Here is a 22,956-nt window from a genome sequence, read left to right on the forward strand (position 1 = left end):
TTTAAGGGGGAACAACTGACTTTTTTTTTTTTTTTTGGTCTTTTGAGACAGGGTTTCCCTGTGTAGCCCTGGCTGACCTGGACTTGGCTCTATAGACCAGGCTGGCTTCAAACTCACAGAGATCCGGCTGCCTCTGCCTCCTGAGTGCTGGGATTAAAGGCGTGCACTACCACCCAGCTACAACTAACTGACTTACACAAACTACAAAGTGGTTATACTCTTTAGTTAATGGTTTTCTGTTACAGTTCTCAAGGGATTTTATTCCTTGTTATAATAGTAAATTCCAGTATATGATCCTATACAATATAGTACTAAATTATCTGGTACTGTGTATACAACAGCTAGAGTAGGGCCGCTGGTTCTACAAGGAACAGCACTTGACTAAAAATTAGGAGGAAGTTCTACCTAACTTGCATTCCATCTTGCCTGCCCTGCCTGCCCTGCCTGCCCTGCCTAAAGTATTCTCTTGGCTTTTATTGGTTTTCTTACTGCTTACCAAACCCATGTGCTAGACCTTTATTCTTAGATACTTGAAGGCATAACCAAGTTGCACTTACTGTTTTGTTTTGTTTTAGGGCTAGGAACCAATCAAACCCAGGGTCTGTTCATGCTAGGCACTCCTTCAACCACTGAGCTATGCCCTAAGTCCCTTCATTGCTAATTCTTAGTAAAGGAACATTGGTTATCTGTGATTTCAAGGTCTAGGTTTATTTATGAAGTATCTGTTGAGTTGCACCTATATCCAAGTGTTTAGAACTGGAAATGAACAAAGTCTTTGCTAGAGTTTTTGGCAGGAGACAGTAGATAAAAATTTTCTTTTGGACAGTAGATAAATTAAGCCAAATATATAGTGTGTCAAATAAAAATGATGGCACATGGTAATAAACAGTTCAAGGGGTAGGAGGGGTATGCGTATTCCAACTGGTAAGATTTAGAGGCCACCTGAGAGTGCTATCTGAACAGAGACAAAAACTACAAGATAGAGCATGCCTGGCATGTTCAGGAGCTGGAGACCAGTGGCCGCAATGCAGGGTTGTAGAAACAGTCAACAGATGGGGAGATAGCTCAGTAGTAGAGTCCTAGGTTCCATGCCCAGTACTGGCAAGAAAAACAGAATAGACAACTAACAACAAACCCCCAAACTGGGGATCATGGAGTTGCGGTTCCATTGGGAACACTTCTGTGATTACAGAGTTCCTTGGGGGGTTTCTTTTGAGAGCACTAAGATGGCTCAGCTAGGAAACGCACTTGCCAAGCAAGCATGAGGACCTGAGTTCAGTTCCTGGAAGTGCATAAATGTGTAAGAACTGACTTCCAACGTCTTCTGATAGTGAGCCAGACAGGTGATGTGTGCAGTTAGGAACATATAATACTCTTATAGAGGACCTAAGTTTGATTCCCAGCATGCACATCAGGCGGCTCACAACTGCTTGTAACTCCCAGCTCCAGGGACATCTGACTCCTCTGGCCTCTGCAGGAACTTGCACGCATGTGCATATACCCCCCACACAAGTAAACAATGATAGTAAAAAAAAAATTTTTTTAAGTTCTCTGACCTCCATATGTGTACTGTAGCATGTACATGCCCCAGCCCTACATATTACATATATACACAAAAATAGTTATTAAAAAAAAAGAAATGAAAGGAAAGGAAAAATTAGATTTCAAAGTAAGAGACTTGCCAGGGGATCTTTTTATTTGAACTAACTGATTTAGAAATAGGGTCTCATAGTATAGCCTTGGTTGCCCTGGAACTCATGGAAACCTGCTGTCTCTCTGATTAATGGATGCCCAGTTAGATGGCCTCTTAGTGATCTGTGGTGGTGGCAGTGCCTGTTCTCTGGCACAGCAGTCATGTGATTATGCTTGCAGGGTTTGCTAAGGGTAGGTGGCTGATTTTGCCCTGTGTAGTGAGGCTGTTTCTAGCCTACCGATCCTTGGGAATTGGTGTGATGCCTTTCGACTCATTCCATGCAACGCAGATGTACCATCAAATCCGAAAGGAGACAATCACTGGTACTATATTTTGGATGAGAATAAAATGACAGTTTTAAAGTTTCTGACTGTATTAGTGTTCCTTTACTGTAGGAGGAGTTTCTCACCTGTCGTCTTTGATTGGAGATTTTCACTAGTTAGTTGATTGAAAATTGATTCTGCTGCCAGACTTCCACTTTTCATTGCTGTGTGGGTACCTTTGATCTTGGGAACATTCATGAAACCAGGGCTACAACCAATTAGTAAGCCACCAGGAAAAGTGAGTTTTGGTATAGACTGAAAAGAAGATTCAGAATACATCTGTCAGCTCAAATGAGGCAGAAACAAATGCTTAAACCTAAAGCTGTAGGAAAAGAAGATGAATAAACAACATGAAAAGGAACACAGTAGCCAGGGAAGGAAACCCAGGCAGGGCAGTTTAGGATTAGGACTATGGCCATTCCCCATTTTTTTCTTATTCCATGCCTGATCTCTATGGGACGGAATTATCAAACAGCACATTTGAAATGACATGCTTTTATTAATATGTATTTGTGTCATGGTTAGAAGATTTTCTAAATTTGGATGACAAACTGTAACTTCCTTTCCACGTGTTTTGGGAAAAGATTCCATATCATCATTTTATTTTAGTCTGACATGTAGAGATGGATAACTATGATCTAGTGGCATTACAATGACTAGCTACTACTCTAAACAAATTTTATTAGCTTAACAAACTGAACTTTCAATTTCTGATTAACCAACCAGTGTAATAAGGGTCTCAATATTTTCAATTTAGCCAATAAAGTATATTGTTTAAGGAGTAGGGGCTGAAAAAACTGCATGGGAACACATCCTCTAGTCTGAAAAGGAAGGAAGCCAATGTAGGGTTCTTTTTTTCATATGCAGTTTTTCTTCTCTGGGGCTCTCTGAATTCAGCCATAGACAGGCCTTTGTTGAGCAGGTGGTGATAAAAGTTGGATGGTGCTGACTGAGACTCACAAAACTTGCCATCAGCTGCGGAAGACATGGGGAGAGAAGGCTTTGTGGCTACCGTTCCTCAAATGGTAGAATTCTAAAGCAAGAATCACACCTGAGGGCAGAAGGAATCCGAGAAGGACCATGCCCAGGCTGCTGAGATGGTTCAGCGGGGAAAGCTTGTTGTCAAGCTTCATGACTTGAGTTTAATCCTCATAATCCACAGTGGAAAGAGAGAACCAAGTCTCACAAGTTGTCCTCCGATCTCATGCATGTACACATGTGCACACACATATTTGAGTGACTTATTTATAATACCATTATGACAATGTTAATAGTAACAATGTATTCAGAACTTTATTTTAAGGTTAAGTGCCCCCCATGTTACTTTTCTAATTCAATCAAAGAAAATCAGACCCCAATTTCTAAAATATCCCTAGAATCTAGACTAGAAGGGATGACAGGATCCTGAAGGTCAGAGATTTCTTGTTCCAAATCATTTGGTCTAACCTTTAGAGCTGGTTTTCAATTATCTTACTGTCTGATACAGTTTTTAATAATAGTACTAACAGCTTTTATCATGGCCATTTAGGTCTTATTTCATTGTTCAATACCTACTCAATAAATTAATCATATTGCAAAATATTTATTTTGAATGTGTACTAACACAGAATAATTGGTGGCAGGATCCTAACAGGCTACCTGAAAGACTTAGTTGGGATGAATCATTTTTGAAAAATTTCACTTTCCTAGTATAGTTAAAGAATAAAGGGAAACAGCATGAATTACACAATTTTTGTTTTCTAGTAAAAAAATAAAAGGCCCATGAAGATATATGTATTCACACACACACACACACACACACACACACACACACACACACACACACACACCACACACACACACACACATGAATGAATGAGATGGTCTCACTATGAATTCTTGTCTTGCCTCAAACTCAAGAAATCCACCCACCTCTGCTAACCAAGTACCGAGGTTAAAGGCATGTACCACCACACCCAATGAAATCAATATATTCTTTTTGCTTTTATGTGTATGAGTGTTCTGCTCTATGTCTGTGCACCATGTGTGTGCCTAGTATCTGAGGAGATCAGAAGAGGATGTCAAGATGCCTTGAAACTGGAGTTGGGGACATTGTGAGCTGTCATGTGGGTGCTGGAATTAAACCTGAGTCCTCTGCAAGAACAAGTGCTCTTAATCACTGGGCCATCTCTCCAGCTCTCAATATTCTTGAAACTAAATTCATAGTGTAATTAATTACTGTGTTCGTGCATAATTTTATAAACAGTATTTTGTTAAATTCCTTGAAAAAATTTTTTCCCTAGGGAAGAATTATTTTGCTCTTGACTGGTTATTTAATTTACAAAATAAACATTGAGAGTATGTATGTGCTGGAACTACCTGCAGGCCACCTTCATTGAGTGCCCGTGCTCCGTAGGCTATCCTCTTCCCCCCTTCCAGTGTGGGCTGGATGCTCGGGTGGTGCTTCCATCGTTGGAACTCTCGGAACGGACTCAGGTATGGATTCTGATAGTCGAGACCAACCTTAAACCAAAACCCAAATGAAAACAGATCAACTCTAAACTCTGAGGAAAAGAAAGTAAGCAAAAGGATAATATGTGTTTATAACCAGCAAAACTTTAAAAATTAAGAAGACATAAAAAAACCATTGTGCTTGGAAATCAAAATCCAAATTAAGGGAAAAAATAATCAAAATCGTATTTGTAAATAAGTCTCCACAAATGGAGTTTTGATTACTTATTACTCGTCTATCAATAGGAACTCTACAAGTAAGATAGTTTGTTATAGTACTACTAGGGCATAAATGAAGAAAAGGGATGTAAATTGTATTCAGAAAAACGGCGGGATGAGATACAGGTTTCATGGCAGTACTAGTGCTAAAATGAACAGCTACACCTTTTTTCTTTGATGAGACTGAGTCACTAGGGTAAGTACCATAAAGTGACACTAAAACCTGAGAGTATTAAGCACTGACAGTGTATAAATTCAATGATGTGTCATGTAAAAGTAGGATCATGACACTATACCATGATGCTGCTATCAACTACAAGGTATAGAAACTAGCTAGTTTGCATTGTTCAGAATGTTCAAGATATAATTTATTGCTATAGTGACAGAAGAGGAAATTGCCCGTGATTCAAACTGAGGGCCAATTTTATTTTCAGTGACAGCATGCTGTGGTGGAAGTGGGCTTTAAAGTCAGCATCAGGCATGAATCCTGCCTCCATTACTGTGGTGGTTTGAATGAGAATGACCCCCAGAGACTCATATATTTGAATGCTTGGTTTTCCAGTTAGTTGAACTGTTTGGACTGGTTAGGATGTGTGGCCTTGCTGGAGGAGGTGTGTCCCTGGGTATGGGCTTGGTGTAGTTAAAAGCCCAGACTAGGCCCAGTCTCTCTCTGGCTTCAGATCAGAATGTAAAACTCTCAGCTACTGCTCCAGCACCATTGATCATGGACTAGCCCTCTGAAACTGTAAGCAAATCCCCAATTAAATGCTCTTTTATAAAAGTTCCTTGTGGTCATTACTGTAGCCTTTGGATAGACTTGGTTAATTTGCTCAGATTTCAGTTTTCTCACTGGCACAATAGGGTTATGTTTCATAGCACCGGGTGGCTATAAAATGTACTGACCAATCTCTACAAAGCTTCTAGAACAGTGCCCGGAGTGTGGTAGCCACTAGTATTTTAGCTACGTAAGTTGATGAATGTCGATAGTAGCCATAGACATTCTACATTCAGATAAATTCAAAAGTCAGCTTTCTAATGGAAAAGTATTCTCCAGGTTTAAAACCCTATTTTCATACAAATCACTCTATAATTCTGGCAAATCTTTTGCAATGGGGAGAAAACTTACCACAAAACCAACAGCTACTAGAGGTTCACCTTCATTTAAGTGATAAAGGAAAGAGCCTCCATAGGTATGTCTGTCCAAGGGCCAACCAACAGTGTGGTCTACTCGCCCAGGTTTCCATTTCTTTTCATCAATAATCCATAACTAAAAACAAAAACAAGACCAAGAAGTTTTACAGTATTAATTACAAATGAAAGCTGCAAGAAAATTATTTTGTACATCAAGGAAAATTATAGTCAAATGATTACATGTTAAAACCAGGATAAAGAAATGAGTCACAAAAGTTATGAACCCTTCAAGACATTAGAACCTTTAAGAATTTCTTTTGTGGGATTACAGAAAAGACCACTGAAAAAGAAATTCCTGGAGTACTGGCTGCTTGAGCATGTTCACTGTTGGGGGAGAAGGGAAATGTAAGTAGAGCAGCACAATTCAATCTGTTCCTTTACCTTTCCCACTCAGTCATTGTACAGTAAAATCACTGTTCACTGCAAACTTACTCACAAAATAATGAAGTGGTTTATTATTTTTATTTTTATTTATTTATATTCATTTTTGGTTTTTCGAGACAGGGTTTCTCCATGTAGTAGTTCCTGTCCTGGAGCTTACTCTGTAGACCAGGCTGGCCTCGAACTCACAGAGATCCAACTGGCTCTGCCTCCCGAGTGCTGGGATTAAAGGCGTGCACTACCAATGCCTGGCAATGTTGTTTATTTTTGAAGTGCTGGAGATTGAACTCATGGCCTCACACATGGGGCATTGTGGTACAAGTCTTTAATCCCAGATTTCTGTGAATTCAAGACCAGCCTGGTCTATTGGTTCCAGGCCAGCCCAACCCAAGCTATATAGTGAGACCTTGTTTGAACACACACACACACACACACACACACACACACACACACACACACACACACACATTCATATTCTCTCTCTCTCTCTCTCAATTTTACTTACTTAGACTGAGCCTTGCTATATAGCTGAGGCTGGCCTTGGCTTTTCAATCCTTCTGGCCCATCCTCCCAAGTACTAAGAGTACAGATCTATACCACCATGCCTGTCTTAAAATTCTTAAACTAGCTTGGGATGTAGCTTAGCAGTAGAATGTTATTAAGGGCCCTGAGTTTAATCCATAGCATTGCAAAATAAACAAATTTAGAGGGTTAATAGACTATAGAATAAATTAAGAAAATATACATTTAACCTTACTAAATTATAGAACAACATACAATGTCTGAATGTATTTAATGAAATATTTTTACATTACAATTTTGAATAAATAACTCTTTGTAGGATGTGGCCATTCTACAAAGCAGCACACGAGATAGCCCTAGAAGGGCAGGCTATGAAAAATACTAAGATTCAAATATTTGCAAGTTTAAGTCTTATTGTATGCACAATTTAGGCAATCACTTGACCTGTAACATTTTCTTGCACCTCAGAAAATATTCCAGTTTTAGTTATAAGGAACATTTTAAGTTAATGAAAAACTTTAAGCGTAAAATTCAGTTAGTATTATAAACTACATGATAATACAAATTAAATTCCATTACTTAAAATTAAAATTGTACAAACAAACCAGGATACCTCCTTCAAACCAATTCCGTAAGTCTGGGGATCACAGCTGGCCCTCAAATCAAACTTCTTATAAAGCTGCTTGGCTAGGTGTCCATGGCAACCCTCTGCAAAGACTGTGACTTTGGCATGTAGTTCTAGTCCCCTCTCAAATGTTGTCTGAAAAGCAAAACCATGTTAAAGTAACAATATTTGATACATTAAAGTAAGTTAAATAATAATGTAGGTAACAAGACATAGAAGATCTATATACTAGAAAGATAACTAACAGAACTATTATAAGTAGAATCTAAATTCTATGTCTTCATTCCAGAAAAACAAAGTATGCTTATGTTCAAAGCTTCTCTACAAATGAAGAGGCCTTTCTGTCTCCATATTTTCCTGAGTTTCCATTTACCACTAGAAGAAAAACAATAGGTTTCTTGTGAATCAAGAAAAAAAAAATGAACTAAAGACTATACAGAATCCACTGGGCGGTGGTGGCGCACGCCTTTAATCCCAGCACTCGGGAGGCAGAGGCAGGTGGATCTTTGTGAGTTCGAGGCCAGCCTGGGCTACCAAGTGAGTTCCAGGAAAGGCACAAAGCTACACAGAGAAATCCTATCTCGAAAAACCTCAAAAAAAAAAAAAAAAAAAAAAAAAAAAAGAAAAGAAAAAAGAAAAAAAAAAAAGAAAAAGAAAAAAAGACTATACAGAATCTAGTTACATCCTTTTAAGCACAAGTAGAGTGTATTCAACACACCCCTCAGCTACTTGCTTTTTTTCCTTATTGTTCAACATATAGTATTGTAAAACAAATGTTTCTCTCACTAAAAAAGTAATCATATGTATGTATGTATATAAAAGCTAGGCATGGTGCATTCTTCCTCAAGAGACCAAGGCAAGATTGTGAATATGAGATCGGCTTAGGCCACACTGAAGAGACTGTCTCAACACAAAACAAAAGCAGGCTACAGTGAGAGACTTGTTTCTTTTTGCATTTACATCTAGCAAATGGCAGGTAGGTACTTAAGAACAACACTTAAAGCAGTCCCTTATAAAATGTATCTTTCTTGATGTTTTTATACTTAGGAGTTTGCTCGCATGTGTGTATACAGATATATCCATATAATTAATAGGTTTATACCAAGGTAATGTTTCATAATTGTTTATACATTAGATATAATTTACCTAAAGTGCCACAAATGAAGCATTCGTTTTTTTTTTTTTTTTTTTTTTTTTTTTTTTTGATTTTTCGAGACAGGGTTTCTCTGTGTAGCTTTGCGCCTTTCCTGGGACTCACTTGGTAGCCCAGGCTGGCCTCGAACTCACAGAGATCCGCCTGGCTCTGCCTCCCGAGTGCTGGGATTAAAGGCGTGCGCCACCAACGCCCGGCCCGAAGCATTCGTTTTTTAGCGTTCAGATAGATTACATTAATTTTTTTTTTAAAGATTTATTTATTATGTATAAAGCATGTTTGCCTACAGGCCAGAAGAGGGCATCATTACAGATGGTTGTGAGCCACCATGTGGTTGCTGGGAATTGAACTCAGGACCTGTGGAAGAGCAGTCAGTGCTCTTAACCTCCGAGCCATCTCTCCAGCCCAAGTTTTTTTTTTTTTTTTTTTTTTTTTTTAATGTCTTGTTGTGAAGCCCACACTGGCTGTGAACTCCAGCCAATGAGTTATTCCGTCTGAACTGTAAGAATGACCTCAGGACTACCTTAGTGCACTCAGAGAAATGGGACATCTTTCACTGGGGTCGGTAATTTCTTTTTTTCTGGAGGAGTGCTTGTTTGTGTCACATCTGTCATCTACGCAGATATGCATAAACTAGAAGGTCAAGTAAGAGAAGGCACAGCTGACCATGACAAACTGGAGCTGTTCCCCAATGTCAGAGGTCAAAATCAAGCTACAGCAGGTTCACAAGCGAGTGAAGAGCAGCAGAAATCAGCCCTGCTTTTCTCCAGGCAAAGGTGGGGCAGTAGAGCCCACTGCATTCCTCTATGGTGCTGGAGGCTTTTTCCGTTCACTGTTTTTCACTATGTGACCAGGCTGGTTTTGAGCTTATTCATCTGACTATAGGTATGTGCTACCACGCCTGGCTTCTTTTATGTGTTATATTTATGGAGATATAAAATACATTTTTTATAAATACAAAGCATAGAACCTGAAGAGTTTTGAATGAGAACAAAAATGAAATATTAGAAAGGTGGATCTGTGTTGCCTTTGTTGTGATGTTGCAATATCACTTCTTACTTGTTACATGTCCATTTCTAATGGATTTATAATTGAATTGTCATAATATAGAGGGAAGAATCACAGGAAGCAGCATGACATGGCTTGCATGCCTCTCTAAGCAGGGAGACATGCTGGAGTAGACTGGATTCCTAATCTTGTTCAAGAAAGGCAGAAAGGAGCTAAATACCAAAGAGCCACCAGTCCCCCAGGACGAGGGTAGCCACCTACTACTTCTGTCCTCAAGAAACAGCATGGAGTTAGGAGACTAGGTAATAAACACAGACAACGTATCAAGACAGGAATTTGTATTTATTCTTATGATAGAAAACGAACACTCGAGAGCTCTGTAATTCTTTTTAGCTTCAATCTAGGCTTACACAAAAGATTCTTTTTCAATCTTTTTTTTTTAAACAGGGTCTCATCTATAGTCCAGGCTGGTCTCAAACTCACAGCCATCCTTCTGCCTCAGCTTCCCTAATGCTAGGATTACAGGTACAGTTGTCATGCCTGGCTCTAGATATGCCTGTTTAATCTGTAGTTTAATTATTAATCTCATTAGTGACTCTTTGGGTTTGTAGTATGTGCTCTACATACTAGCTGCAGATAACTTGCATCCATGTGTACTTTGTCAGGACGACATTTTGAATGAGAGGAAGGCAACCAGTTTTACATTTCCCAAAAGATTCCTGCTGCTAATAGAGTAAATGATTCTTGTACACAGGAACGAAACTGTAGGGAAGCCAATGCAGATGACTGCACTGGCTTGAACAACTGCCTGAGTCTTTCACGGTTGTTTTATATGACTATGACTCATGTTTTATCTTTTACGAAGCTTTTTTTTTTCCTCTTTTTCATTTTTCAAGACAGGGTTTCTTTGTGTGGTTTTGGTGCCTGTCCTGGATCTTGCTCTGTAGATCAGGCTGGCCTCGAACTCACAGAGATCTGCTTGGCTCTGTCTCCTGAGTATTGGATTAAAGGCGTGCGCCACTGCCACATGGCTTGCTTCTGGTTTTTTTTTTTTTTTTTTTTCAACTGTGAAAAACACCACTATTATTAATTATATTCTAAAACCCACATATTGTGTAGTTTATGGGAAAACCTAAATACTGAGTTTGAGTTGGTTGGTGTTTTGTTTGCTTGTTTTTTGAGAAACGGTCTGGGATGTGGCTTAGGCTGGTCTTGACCTTCAGTCTAAGCCTCCCAAGTCCTGGGACTGCATGTGTGCCACCATGCCTCCCACTTCTTTTTAATTTTATTTTTATTTTATGTGCATTGGTGTTCTGCCTGCATGTGTGTCTGTGTGAGGGTGTCAGAAGCCTTGGAACTGGAGTTACAGACAGATGTGAACTGCCAGGTGGGTGCTGGGAATTGAACCCGTGTCCTCTGGAAGAGCAGCCAGTGCTCCTAACTGCAAAGCAATCTCTCCATTCCCCCAGCTTCTTCTTTTTAAGCACGTAACTATAAAATGTATACCTTTGGTGCACCATCCTTTTGTATTCCCACATCATTAGTGGCAATTCCTTTTACACTACCATCTTCATGATAAAGGACCTGAAAATGATAAAAGCAAATTTATTATTTCCTCAGCATTCATACTAACTGTGATATATTTGAAATGATGGTGACTGCAGTTTATTTTTGAAGCAAGAAGAGGGTGAGGGAAATAAAAAGCATAACTGTGAAGATGAGAAACTGCACTATTCTGACCCCTTCATTTCTGTTTCCTGTAGAGGAAATGCTCTTTGGGTAGCCAAGTATAAAAAGCACCCTGGAATCTCACGATACCGTAGGGAAGCAATGGGTAGAGATCCAACGGTGAACAGCAGTGGAGAAGGCTGTAGGAAGGGAACTGAGGTCTAGCTCAGAGCACTAAAGCAAACAATAAAACCCAGAAAGAGGATCAGGAACGAAGTGAAGAAGAGCAAGAGAAGCCGTGTTAGAGGCCATAAGTAGTACACAAAAAGGAGATCTCAAGTACTCCATAAATCACTCACTTGTGACTGACAAGGAGCCCAGTCAATAACATTTAATAAGAAGCAATATGAAATCCCACACTGAGGTCTAAAAGGCCAAATGTGTATGTATGGGCTGGGGAAACAACTTTTTAGCAACAAGGACAATGCAGGAACCCATGTCTTTCACTTGGCTTTGATTTGTAAAAAAAACTTGCATTTTCTCTGACACCAAAGACAAAAGAATTACTCCTTGCCCCTCACTCTTCTTTCACTGTTTTTTTCCAGCCAAATTCCTTAAAAAAGTTTTTTTTTTTTTTTTTTTAAACGTGTCTAAGTGCTTTGGCCGAACGTATGTCTGTGCACTATGTGTATGCTGCACCTTCAGAGGTGAGAAGAGGGTGGCAGGTCTCCTGGACTGAAGTTACAGACAGTTGTGTGTGCTGGCATGTAGGTGCTGGGAACTACACCTGGATCCTATGGAGAAGCAGCCAGTGCGTTTAACCACTGTGCCATCCTTTTTCCAGCTGCCTCCTTTCTGTTTTTGAGACAGGGTCTCATTATGTAGCCCTGGCTAGCCTGAAACTTGCTATACAGACCAGGCTAGCCTCAAATTCACAGAGATCCACTTGTCTCTGTCTCCTGAGTGCTGGGATTAAAGGCGTTTGCCATCATGCCCGGCTGTCTGGCTGTTTAAAAGCTTTCTCAGCCTCTTACAATAGCGGTGTTCTTGGTTTAATGCTCATTCAATATTAAAGTGATTTAAATCATTTTTGACAAGTTAGAGAGATTCTTCTGGGTTTTCAAATTTTATTTATAGAGGTCAATAGAAATGGTTGACAAAACCTATTGCTTTGTGAGAAGCAGCAGAAGAGTTTTCCAGAATGAAGAACAATCTACACAAGGCTTGAACTAGTTTATTCATCATAGACATTAATATGTATATACATATAAATATTAATATGTCTATATCACCGTAGGTATTAAGAAGGGATGACAAGGAATGTGTTTATTAGAGGGCAGCAACACTGAGGGCAATCAAATGACACAACGTGAGGTTGAAAGAAATGAGAACACGGAGCCTGGGAAACACAGAGCTCCTGGGGAGCAAAGGCGAAGAGAGCAGACAACAGCAAGAAGGACGCCCGTGGAAGAGGCACAGACTTACTCCGTCAAGCACAGAGCAGGTAATTCCCACACGGAGGGAATTACCCTATCCCTATGGTGCCAATCACATGATGGGGGCAATATATGAAATTCAATTCCTCTTTAGATTAAAACATTTTAGTTATTTTCTCCAGTCCTGAAATTCTAAAATCCTATGATTTTTTTAAAAAGAACAATTCACTTCTGTAAAATTACTGGTTTATTTTTGAAATAAAAAGAGATTGTTTCCTATAACTGTTAAAAACAAAACTATACAGACCTCAGCAGCAGCATATCCAGGGTACACTTCAACTCCAAGAGTCTCTGCCTGTTCCCCCATCCAGCTCACTAGGTGTCCTAGGCGTACAATGTAATTGCCATGATTGTTCATTGGAAGACCTGCGGATATTTATGTAATTAAAATCTGACATTTTATTGCTATGGCAGCTAAATAAAAATATACTTAATTAAAAAAATCTAACCAATGTGTACTGCTGTATAAATATACACATTATCTTTATGGCCACAATGACATGCTATTAAATAAAATAGGTTTGATTGAAAGTTCCGGTTTATTAAAATAAAATCAATATTAAGGCCTAGAATTAAAAATTCCTGGCTTGCCGGGCGTTGGTGGCGCACGCCTTTAATCCCAGCACTCGGGAGGCGGAGGCAGGCGGATCTCTGTGAGTTCGAGGCCAGCCTGGGCTACCAAGTGAGCTCCAGGAAAGGCGCAAAGCTACACAGAGAAACCCTGTCTTGAAAAACCAAAAAAAAAAAAAAAAAAAAAAAAAAAAAAAATTCCTGGCTGGCTTACAAGGCTCTTTGAGACTAGAAGACAGAAGAACTGCACCCTAGTCTGGCTTTCTCGTTAGCTAGGTATCTCTGGGCAGTTTCTTCACATCCCGGGGCTTCAATTCTCTTGTTTGCAAAGGAGGGCGTTTCCCCACTGAACTGCAGCTTCTCTGAGCTGTGCAAGTCCATGCTCTCTTGACTATGCCATACTCTACCTGGAAGAATTGGCACAGGAATTCTATGTTTCTCTGTTAAAATTGCAAATCTGTCTTCCGTTACAGGAGTGTTAAGTGGAGCCTAGGAACAAATGAAAACAGGAAGGAAATATTTTCAGTTATATTTGTAGGGCTGAATATACATTTAAAAAAATCTTCTTAAAGAGAGAAGGGAAAAGGAACTCCTCTTTTCCTCTTCACTTTTCTTTCAGTCTTTCCTTTGGAAACCTTGTAACTAAATCTTTTTTATGTCTGTTTGAAACAGACAGAAATTTTTTTGTTTGTTTTTTAAATGTGTATGGGTGTTTTGTCTGTATGTATGGCTGTGTACCATTTGTGTGCCTAGAGCCCACAGAGTACCTGGCTGGATCACCTGGAACTGGAGTTATGGACAGTTATAAGCTGTCACTGTCACATGGGTGCTGGGAATTGAACTTTGATCCTCTGGAAAAACAATCAGCGCTCTGAAGTGTTCTCTCTAGCCTTGAGATGGAAATCTTAAAAGCTAACCCATATGTCTTGGTAGTTTTGTCCTAGAAACCTCTTGTCTAGAAGCTCTGGAGAGATGTTTGAACTGTGCACATCATGTTTCCCTGTCTCTGTGTGAGTACAGCCTAGGTGCCTGGCTCCAAGCTGAAATTGCCTGCCTTGCTGAAAAAAAAAAAAAAAATTAGAAAAGTTATCCTTTTGGGTGATAAAGACAATTAACACGTATGTAATGACAGCCCATTGACACCGTGTGTGTGTGTGTGTGTGTGTGTGTGTGTGTGTGTGTGTGTGTATGTGAGAGAGAGAGAGAGAGAGAGAGAGAGAGAGAGAGAGAGAGAGAGAGAGAGAGAGAGAGAGAGATATGGAGGGAGGGGGAGAGAGAGAGAGAGAGAGAGAGAGAGAGAGAGAGAGAGAGAGAGAGAGAGAGAGAGAGAGAGTGTCAAGGCAATAAAGGGCTTTGACATTAGTACTGATGTTGCACCAATTCAATGATAGCTGTTCCTTTAAAGTGTTTTTGTGTTAAAAAGGCATGCTATTTTGGGAAGGAGAACACAAAGGAAAGTTTAGACTTTAGTTTATTCCATAAAGAATGATTACAAATGACATTTATATACTTATTTGACTTTTATTAAGAGTATTCACAGGGCTAGAGAGATGGCTCAGTGGTTAAGAGGCCCCAGGCTCAATTCCCAGTACCTACACGGCAGCTCACAACGGTCTATAACTCCAGTTACAGGGGATCCGATACCCTCACACAGATATACATGCAGGCCAAACACCAATGTGCATAAAGTAAAAAAAGTATTCACAAATATTCTAGCTTTGGAGGTAGGACATATATGACGCATCCTACAGAACAAAAAGTTGAATGTAAGATTTTAACCAATTTCAGACTAATTTTGAGAGCAATGAAACCTAACATTGAGTCCCCTGTATATCATACCTGTAGCCTTTTCTGCTGAGATTAGAGAAGACCACATTAATTATTGCTTTAGAAAATTAGATTGTCAGGTGCTGGAGAGTTGGCTCAGTGCTTAAGAGCACTTGTTGCTCTTACAGAAGACCTGAGTTCAATTCCTAGCACCCACAGCTATCTGTAACTCCAGTTCCAAGAGAACCCAATGCCCTCTTCTAACCTCTGCGGGCATCAGGTATATTCAAGGTATACACACTTACATGCAGGTAAATACTCATACACATAAAATTACAAATCTAAAAAAAAAAAAATTAAAAAAAGAAAGAAAATTAGACTTTCCTTTTTGGCTTTAGATACTGTATTATCCCAGAAAAGTCTACATAATACTTTATTAGGAACAAATTTAAAAAACGAAGTGTGTATTTTATTAGGTAAAATGTTCAAAAGAATAATCAAGATCATGGCTTTTCATAAGCCCAGTATATAAGTAGAATATGTAGACGGCATTATATAAAAATAGAAATTAAGAGCTGGAGAGTTGGCTCAGAAGCTAAGAGCACTGGCTGCTCTTCCAGAGGACCTGGATTTGATTCCCAGCACCCACACGGCAGCTCTCAAGTGTCCGTAACTCCAGTTCCTGGGGATCTGAAGCCCTCTCTGACCTTCACAGGCACCAGGCTCACAAGTGGTACACTTGCATATATGCAAGCAAACCTCTCATACACACAAAATAATAAATAAATAATACATAAAACTGTATACAAATATGAGCTACTACCTCAAGTTACAATTTTGTTACTTCTTTTTTATTTTAGATTAGGTCATGCTATGTAGCCAGGCTGGCCTTGAGTTCAACAACCTCCTGCCTCTGCTTCCTCCATGGTAAGAGTACAAGAGTCATCAACTCTACCTAGCTTTCCAGTTTTTGTTCATTTGTGTGTGGTGCTGGAGACTGAACCCAGGGTTTGTCCATGTTATACCACTGAACCTTTTAAAATTAAAATATCCAAGAGTATATAGATTCAATGCCTACATGAAAAGGCTTTCTTTATGTCACTAATGTAAAAGTAGAACAGCAAAGGTTAAACCTGTGTAAGAATCAGCTTGTCCTACCCCCTTCTCCTTCCAGTCTGGGAAGAGCTCTTTAAAGGCGGCTGGATCAAGGCAAGCCCCTGAGAGCGTGTGAGCGCCTATCTGAGCAGCTTTCTCCACCAGACACACACGGATGTCCTTCCCGTGTTCAGCAGCCAGCTGCTTTAGACGAATAGCTGCAGAGAGCCCGGCAGGGCCGGCGCCAACTATTACCACATCTGCTTCTTCTGCAAATCTCTCCATGTTCACTCCTGGGAGGACACAGGTTAAAAATAAAGAACAATTAATATGACCTGATAAACATGAGTCATATGCTGGTTTAGGATACTTTAATATGTATTTTAGTGTGCTCACTATACTTCAGAGTATAATTTATAGATATTCCTTCTGGGCTATGCATAATAATTATAGTAAATATATCGTTTGATGAGTTTTAGGTTTTCTTAGGTTCTATTTCATTGTGTATCTTATTTTGGTTCCCATAAACCAATTTTTGGCTTTGAAATCCATTATTATAAATTTATGAGCTGGAGAGATGGCTTAGTGGTTAAGAGCACTGACTGCTCTTCTAGAAGATCTGGGTTCAATTTCCAGCACCCACATGGCAGCTCACAACTGTCTGTAACTCCAGTTTCAGGGGACCTGACACCCATGGCAAAACACCATTGCACATTAAAAAAAAAAAAAGATTTATTAAAAAAAATTTATAAGGCATGGTGGTGCCCACTCATAATTTCAGTATTTAGGAGGTAAGAGCAGAAGAATCAGGAGCTCAAAGCCAGGCCTACATGAAGCCCTATTCTAAGAAAGAAACAAATTAACAACAACAACAACAACAACAAATTTTTTACTTATCTAAACAGTACTATGTGACACATTTGATAACGCTGTGAGATATCTTGAATGCTTTTAAATTATCATGGAAAATAAAATATTCATACCAACAAGATAATACAAAGTATCTCGGAAAGTCTCAAGACTTTCATGAGTGTTATTACATACCTTCCCATCTTTTGTCTTTTTCCCGGGGATGAACAGTATAGTGGGTAGTAATTTGAGGTACAACAGAAGTTGAAGACCATCTTGTAGCACACAGAGGTAGGCACTTTTTCTTAATTTTTAAGGCATGAAAGCACTGGTACACTGCATAAAAATTATGAACAATATCTTTAAAGATTAGTTTTCATCTGTCATAGAATGAAAAGTCTCTAAGCAGAACAACTGTTCTTAATGAATGGCACAAAGGGAAATGGAGCATGCTCTTTCTTAGATGATTATACAGCTAGCTTGTGGTCATTATGCAACAATTTCAAATCTTTTAGAACAAGTTAGAATAATAAAATGAACGGCTCAGGGACTGAATACATACAGGGGAGATGGTTACTCATTAAATGGCACTAAAACAATTGAAAAAATGCATACCCTGTTCTTTATGTCAAAGTGATATCCACTCAATCAATGTGGTGTTTTGTTTTGTTTTGTTTGGTGTGTGTGTGTGTGTGTGTGTATGTGTGTGTGTGTGTGTGTGTGTGTGTGTTTGTGTGTGTGTGTTGAGACATGGTCTCATTACATAGCCCATGCTGGCATGCAACTTGTTATGTAGACAATGCTGGATTGGAACTACAGAGATCTGCTGTGGGATGGTCTGCATGTCAAATTACTCTGATTGGTCAATAAATAAAACACTGATTGGCCAGTGGCTAGGCAGGAAGTATAGGCAGGACTAACAGAGAGGAGAAAAGAAAGAACAGGAAGGTGGAAGGAGTCACTGCCAGCTGCCGCCACCATGACAAGCAGCATGTGAAGATGCTGGCAAGCCATGAGCCACGTGGCGAGGTATAGATTTATGGAAATGGATTAATTTAAGCTATAAGAACAGTTAGCAAGAAGCCTGCCATGGCCATATAGTTTGTAACCAATATAAGTCACTTGGTTGGGTCTGAGCATCTGTGGGACTAGCAGGTGACAAAGATTGTCCTGACTGTGGGCAAGGCAGGAAAACTCTAGCTACAGAGATCCATCTGCCTCTGCCTCTACCCATAATTTCTTGATTCTTCCCCTTTTGAGTGTGGGCTGTACTTAACTAATTTCTAATAAGTAGAAGATTAAAAGAGAAAAAAAAAACCCAAACTTTATAGTAGAAAAAGTATAGTAAATATAACTTGGATTAAGTGATCAAATATCATTTAAATATTACTAGCAACACACAGATATCACATGCTATTGTTATGACATAACAAGAAAGATTCTTTACCTGTGTGGTACATGCCCTCAAAAATCCTTACACCTCAGTCTAATCAGGATATCATGAGAAACCACCAAGGAAATTTAGATTGCAAGGCATTCAATTAAATGCTTGACAAATACACATTAAAAGCATCAAGGTCACAAAAGACAAGCAGAAGAACTGTCTTATTAAAATAGATGAAGGTATGCTAACTAAGAGCAACATGAACTAGATCCTGGACCAGAAAATTGTAATCTCAAAAACTTTGTGTAATAACATTTCATCAATGTTAATTTCTTAGTCTTGATAGTCACCATGATCATGTAAGATGTTAAGCTTGAGAAAAGGCACATGGGGACTCTATATTTGCTCTACAACTCATCTGAAATCTTAAATAAAGTTCAAGATAAAAATTTAAATAAAGAATATAGTGATAACAAAAAATAGATTAAAGACTGAAATACAAGAGCTACAACTATTCAGATGGGCATGGTGGCACATGTCTTTAATCCTAGTATTTGGAGGCAGAGGCAGAGGCAGGCAGATCTCTGTGACTATCAGGCCAGCAGTTCTACAGAGTTCCAGTCCAGCTATGGCTACATAGAAAGACTGTTTCAAAAAACAAAATTAAACAATACTTGTTTGTTAAATGGATCGGGACTTTCCTAACAACAATTTCAATGGATATATATTTCTCTCTCTATATATAGACTTCTGTTTAATTTCTGGAATAATAAATTCTGGTGCTGGGGATGTCTTTCTGTATGCTGTGAATGTGTTGCTCTGATTGATTGATAAATAAAATGCTGAATGGCCAGTAGCCAGGCAGGAAGTATAGTATAGGTGGGATAAACAGAGAGGAGAATGCTGGGAACAGGAAGGCTGAGTCAGGAGTTGCCAGCCAGACACAGAGGAAGTGAGATGTAAAAGTACTGGTAAGCCACAAGCCATGTGGCAACTTATAGATTAATAGAAATGGGTTAATTTAAGATATGAGAACTAGATAACAAGAAGCCTGCCATGGCCATACAGTGTTTATAAGTAACATAAGTCTCCACGTGTTTATTTGGGTTTGAGAGGCTGCAGGCCTGGGCAGGACTGGAGGTAATTCCAGCTACAAATGGCGCCAGAATGTGGGGCAAGAGTTTCTACCTAAAGCCTGAGAAAGAAGATTCTAAAATGGAGCTAAAAACAGCTTCCTAGTTGTCTCTCTCAAGTTAGCCACAGCCTGTGTGCTTGAACTACTCTATGGTGGGTTTGTGGCATGCAGGCTTGACCTACAACATGGTGGGAATGAGGCATATGCAAGCTGCACATTACACTGTGTGGTGGATTTAGTCTTTACTAGTACAGACTGAAAAAAATAAAGAGGCTTCTGGGCTACATGTTGCTTTGATAAAAGCACAGACTCACTGCTTCTGATAGTTGATGGTACACATGGCTCCCAGACCCAGAGCTGGCAGTAAATGTACCACCGCCATGTTGGGAAGGAAATGCTGCAGTTTAAAGCAACAGATTCAAAATAAGACAGATTCAGATGGAACAAGACTTTAAATGGTTTACATTATGTGTAAAAATGTATGAAGGCTTGAAAGAGATAAGAATGAATATAGACAGTAATATAAAGAAATAGTTTTAAAAATAAAGTTTTTAAAGAGACAGTAAAGGCAGTATAAAAAATAAGCCATGTAAAGATGGATATTACACAGAGAATCTGGATTGTGTTGTCTTTGGGATTTTTAACTGCAGAAAGACATTTGATTGTAAAGGCTGCTTAGTTAAACCAATATGTATATTTTAAAAGTATCTTGATTTCAAAATTTGGATCTAAGGATATGCAGCTTTGGAAAGGAGGCTCTGCTTTTGTTTCTACAGAAAGCAAGAGGCTATGGATTTGTTCCAGGTTAAGATACATTAGGTTTGACCAGCCAAGACCCCCTGAAAGGTCTCCAATGACACCATGGCCCAGATGATCCAACATCCAGAACAGTCTCAAGACAACTGGCTCAGATAATACTGCTGTGGATATCACTCTATATAAATAAAACACTGATGGCCAGTGACCAGGCAGGAAGTATAGGCGGGACAAAGAGAGAGGAGAATTGGGGAAACAGGAAGAAGGAGGGAAAGACACTGCAGCCACCGCCAGGACAAGCAGCACGTAAAGACGCCGGTAAGCCACCAGCCATGTGGCAAGGTATAGATTTATAGAAATGGGTTAATTTAAGATATAAGAACAGTTAGCAAGAAGCCTGCCACGGCCATACAGTTTATAAGTAATATGTGTCTGAGTGATTATTTTATACGTAGATTGTGGGACTGCGGGGCTTGGTGGAACCTGGAGAGAAGCCCTCCAGCAACACAATACATCCTCAGGGACTACTAAATTTTCTTTATGTCCCCATAAGAATACAGCACCTGCATCCAGCAGGAAGTAGTATGAGAAGCTACACCCAAATTCCCAAATATACCAAGCTGGCTTTGGAGATGGAATTGGCTCACTCCTTCTCTAAACCCAAGCATATTGCTAAAAGAAAAGGTTGACTATAAATTCGATCTCTTTCTACAGAAAAAAGGGGGATAGTATAAATAGGCTGAAAGGGTAGATTAATAAATCTACTATTATAGAGCAACAACTTGGGTAAATGTTTTAAATTGCTATAGATTTTAGTTTATTACAAATTTAAAGTCAATTTTGTTATACTGTATGTATATTTCTACTCTTATTTAAGGTATTGTTTGTGCAACTCATTTAAAATTATAATGGATAATTAAAAAACACAGATTAATAATTAGTCTTCTTTTTTTTTTTTTTTTTTTTTTTTTGGTTTTTCGAGACAGGGTTTCTCTGTGTAGCTTTGCGCCTTTCCTGGAGCTCACTTGGTAGCCCAGGCTGGCCTCGAACTCACAGAGATCCGCCTGGCTCTGCCTCCCTACTGCTGGGATTAAAGGCGTGCGCCACCACCGCCCGGCAATAATTAGTCTTCTATGATAGTCAAACTTATAGTCATGTTAAGTTTTCTAGGTATACATAGATATAATTCAATTAGGTAGGTAATCTTCAAACACTTCAAAGACCTACAGAATATGGCATTTAAAATGTTTTAAAATTTTAAACTTTCTTGGACAGTGAGATATGTCTGTTCCTGGCAGCACTGATTTACTTTAGAGAGGAGGATGGGCATCAAAGACACTCTATATGGAGTTTATCTTCTTCTTGGCAAACATAGCCATGGGCAAGAAACTGTTCTTGCCTGGACTGCTTGATCGACTAAACATACAGGACCCATAGGAAGGTGACCACTGAACTTTGCAAGGTGAAGTGGTCCTTCAGGTTCCTGCTTCTCAGAGGAAACTGCCAGACATTCTACAGGACATAGAGAGAAGTGACTGAGAGACTCTAGGCCTGTGGGTTGAAGACAGATGCCCCAACTTTACAGAGGAACTTTGGATAACTGTCCAGGCTGCCAGCTGTCTCTGTCTACTCTAGCAAGACTCCTGGAAGTTGCTTGTGTCCTTCTCCCATTTCTCAGGTAATATCATATCTTTCTGAGGTCTTTGATGTAGTTGACAACTAGATAGTTATAATTTCCTTAGTTATGATAAAAGATAAGTTAGATATGAAACCTTAGACTCACAAATATAGGATAGATAGGATATCTTTTCTAATTTTGCCAAATACAAATAGACTAGATATTATAAATAGACTAGATATTGTAACTGTAATTCTTGCCTGATAATTACTTTGTTATATGTAATTTTACTATGTTAAAGTTAAAACCTTTCTTTTTGAAAAAAGAAAAGGGGAAGTACTGGGGATATCTTTCTGTATGCTGTGGATATATTGCTCTGATTGATTGATAAATAAAATGCTGATTGGCCAGTAGCCAGGCAGGAATTATAGTACAGGTAGGATAAACAGAGAGGAGAATGCTGGGAACAGGAAGGCTGAGTTGCCAGCCAGACACAGAGGAAGTGAGATGTAAAAGTACCGGTAAGCCACAAGCCATGTGGCAACTTACAGATTAATAGAAATGGGTTAATTTAAGATATGAGAACTAGATAACAAGAAGCCTGCCATGGCCATACAGTTTATAAGTAATGTAAGTCTCTGTGTGTTTGTTTGGTTATGAGCAGCTGCAGGCCTGGGCAGGACTGGAGATAACTCCAGCTACATTCTGGCTTTTTCTTTTTCTTTTGATTTTTTGAGACAGGGTTTCTCTGTGTAGCTTTGGAGCCTTTTCTGGAACTCTGTAGACCAGACTGGCCTTGACTTCACAAAGATCCACCTGCCTCTGCCTCCCGAGTACTGGGGTTAAAGGCATGCACCACCAACGCCTGGCAAATTCTGGCCTTTTCTAACTTGAACTGTGTCTTATGAAGCATATGCAAATGAAGAAACTTTTACATATGGACTGTAAAGAATAAATAGCAAAGACAAAGAATTTCATTTTGACTATATAGTTTATACTTCCCAGGAAACAAT

General features: G+C 39.2%; 1 protein-coding gene across 1 annotated transcript in view; it reads right to left on the reverse strand.

The window, feature by feature from the left end:
• The window catches only part of Etfdh (electron transfer flavoprotein dehydrogenase), a 28,445-nt gene that overhangs the window by 3,199 nt on the left and 2,290 nt on the right, over nucleotides 1-22,956 (reverse strand). Inside the window, exons 2-10 of the mRNA XM_006981091.4 lie at nucleotides 17,246-17,386; nucleotides 16,265-16,494; nucleotides 13,747-13,828; nucleotides 13,017-13,135; nucleotides 11,112-11,189; nucleotides 7,433-7,579; nucleotides 5,852-5,992; nucleotides 4,375-4,518; nucleotides 2,103-2,271 (exon numbers count right to left, since the gene is read on the reverse strand). Coding sequence (XP_006981153.1) covers nucleotides 2,103-2,271; nucleotides 4,375-4,518; nucleotides 5,852-5,992; nucleotides 7,433-7,579; nucleotides 11,112-11,189; nucleotides 13,017-13,135; nucleotides 13,747-13,828; nucleotides 16,265-16,494; nucleotides 17,246-17,386 — 1,251 coding nt within the window. The remainder of the gene's footprint in view (nucleotides 1-2,102; nucleotides 2,272-4,374; nucleotides 4,519-5,851; nucleotides 5,993-7,432; nucleotides 7,580-11,111; nucleotides 11,190-13,016; nucleotides 13,136-13,746; nucleotides 13,829-16,264; nucleotides 16,495-17,245; nucleotides 17,387-22,956) is intronic.

This window comes from Peromyscus maniculatus, chromosome 6, assembly GCF_049852395.1.
Source record: "Peromyscus maniculatus bairdii isolate BWxNUB_F1_BW_parent chromosome 6, HU_Pman_BW_mat_3.1, whole genome shotgun sequence".
NCBI lineage: Eukaryota > Metazoa > Chordata > Mammalia > Rodentia > Cricetidae > Peromyscus > Peromyscus maniculatus.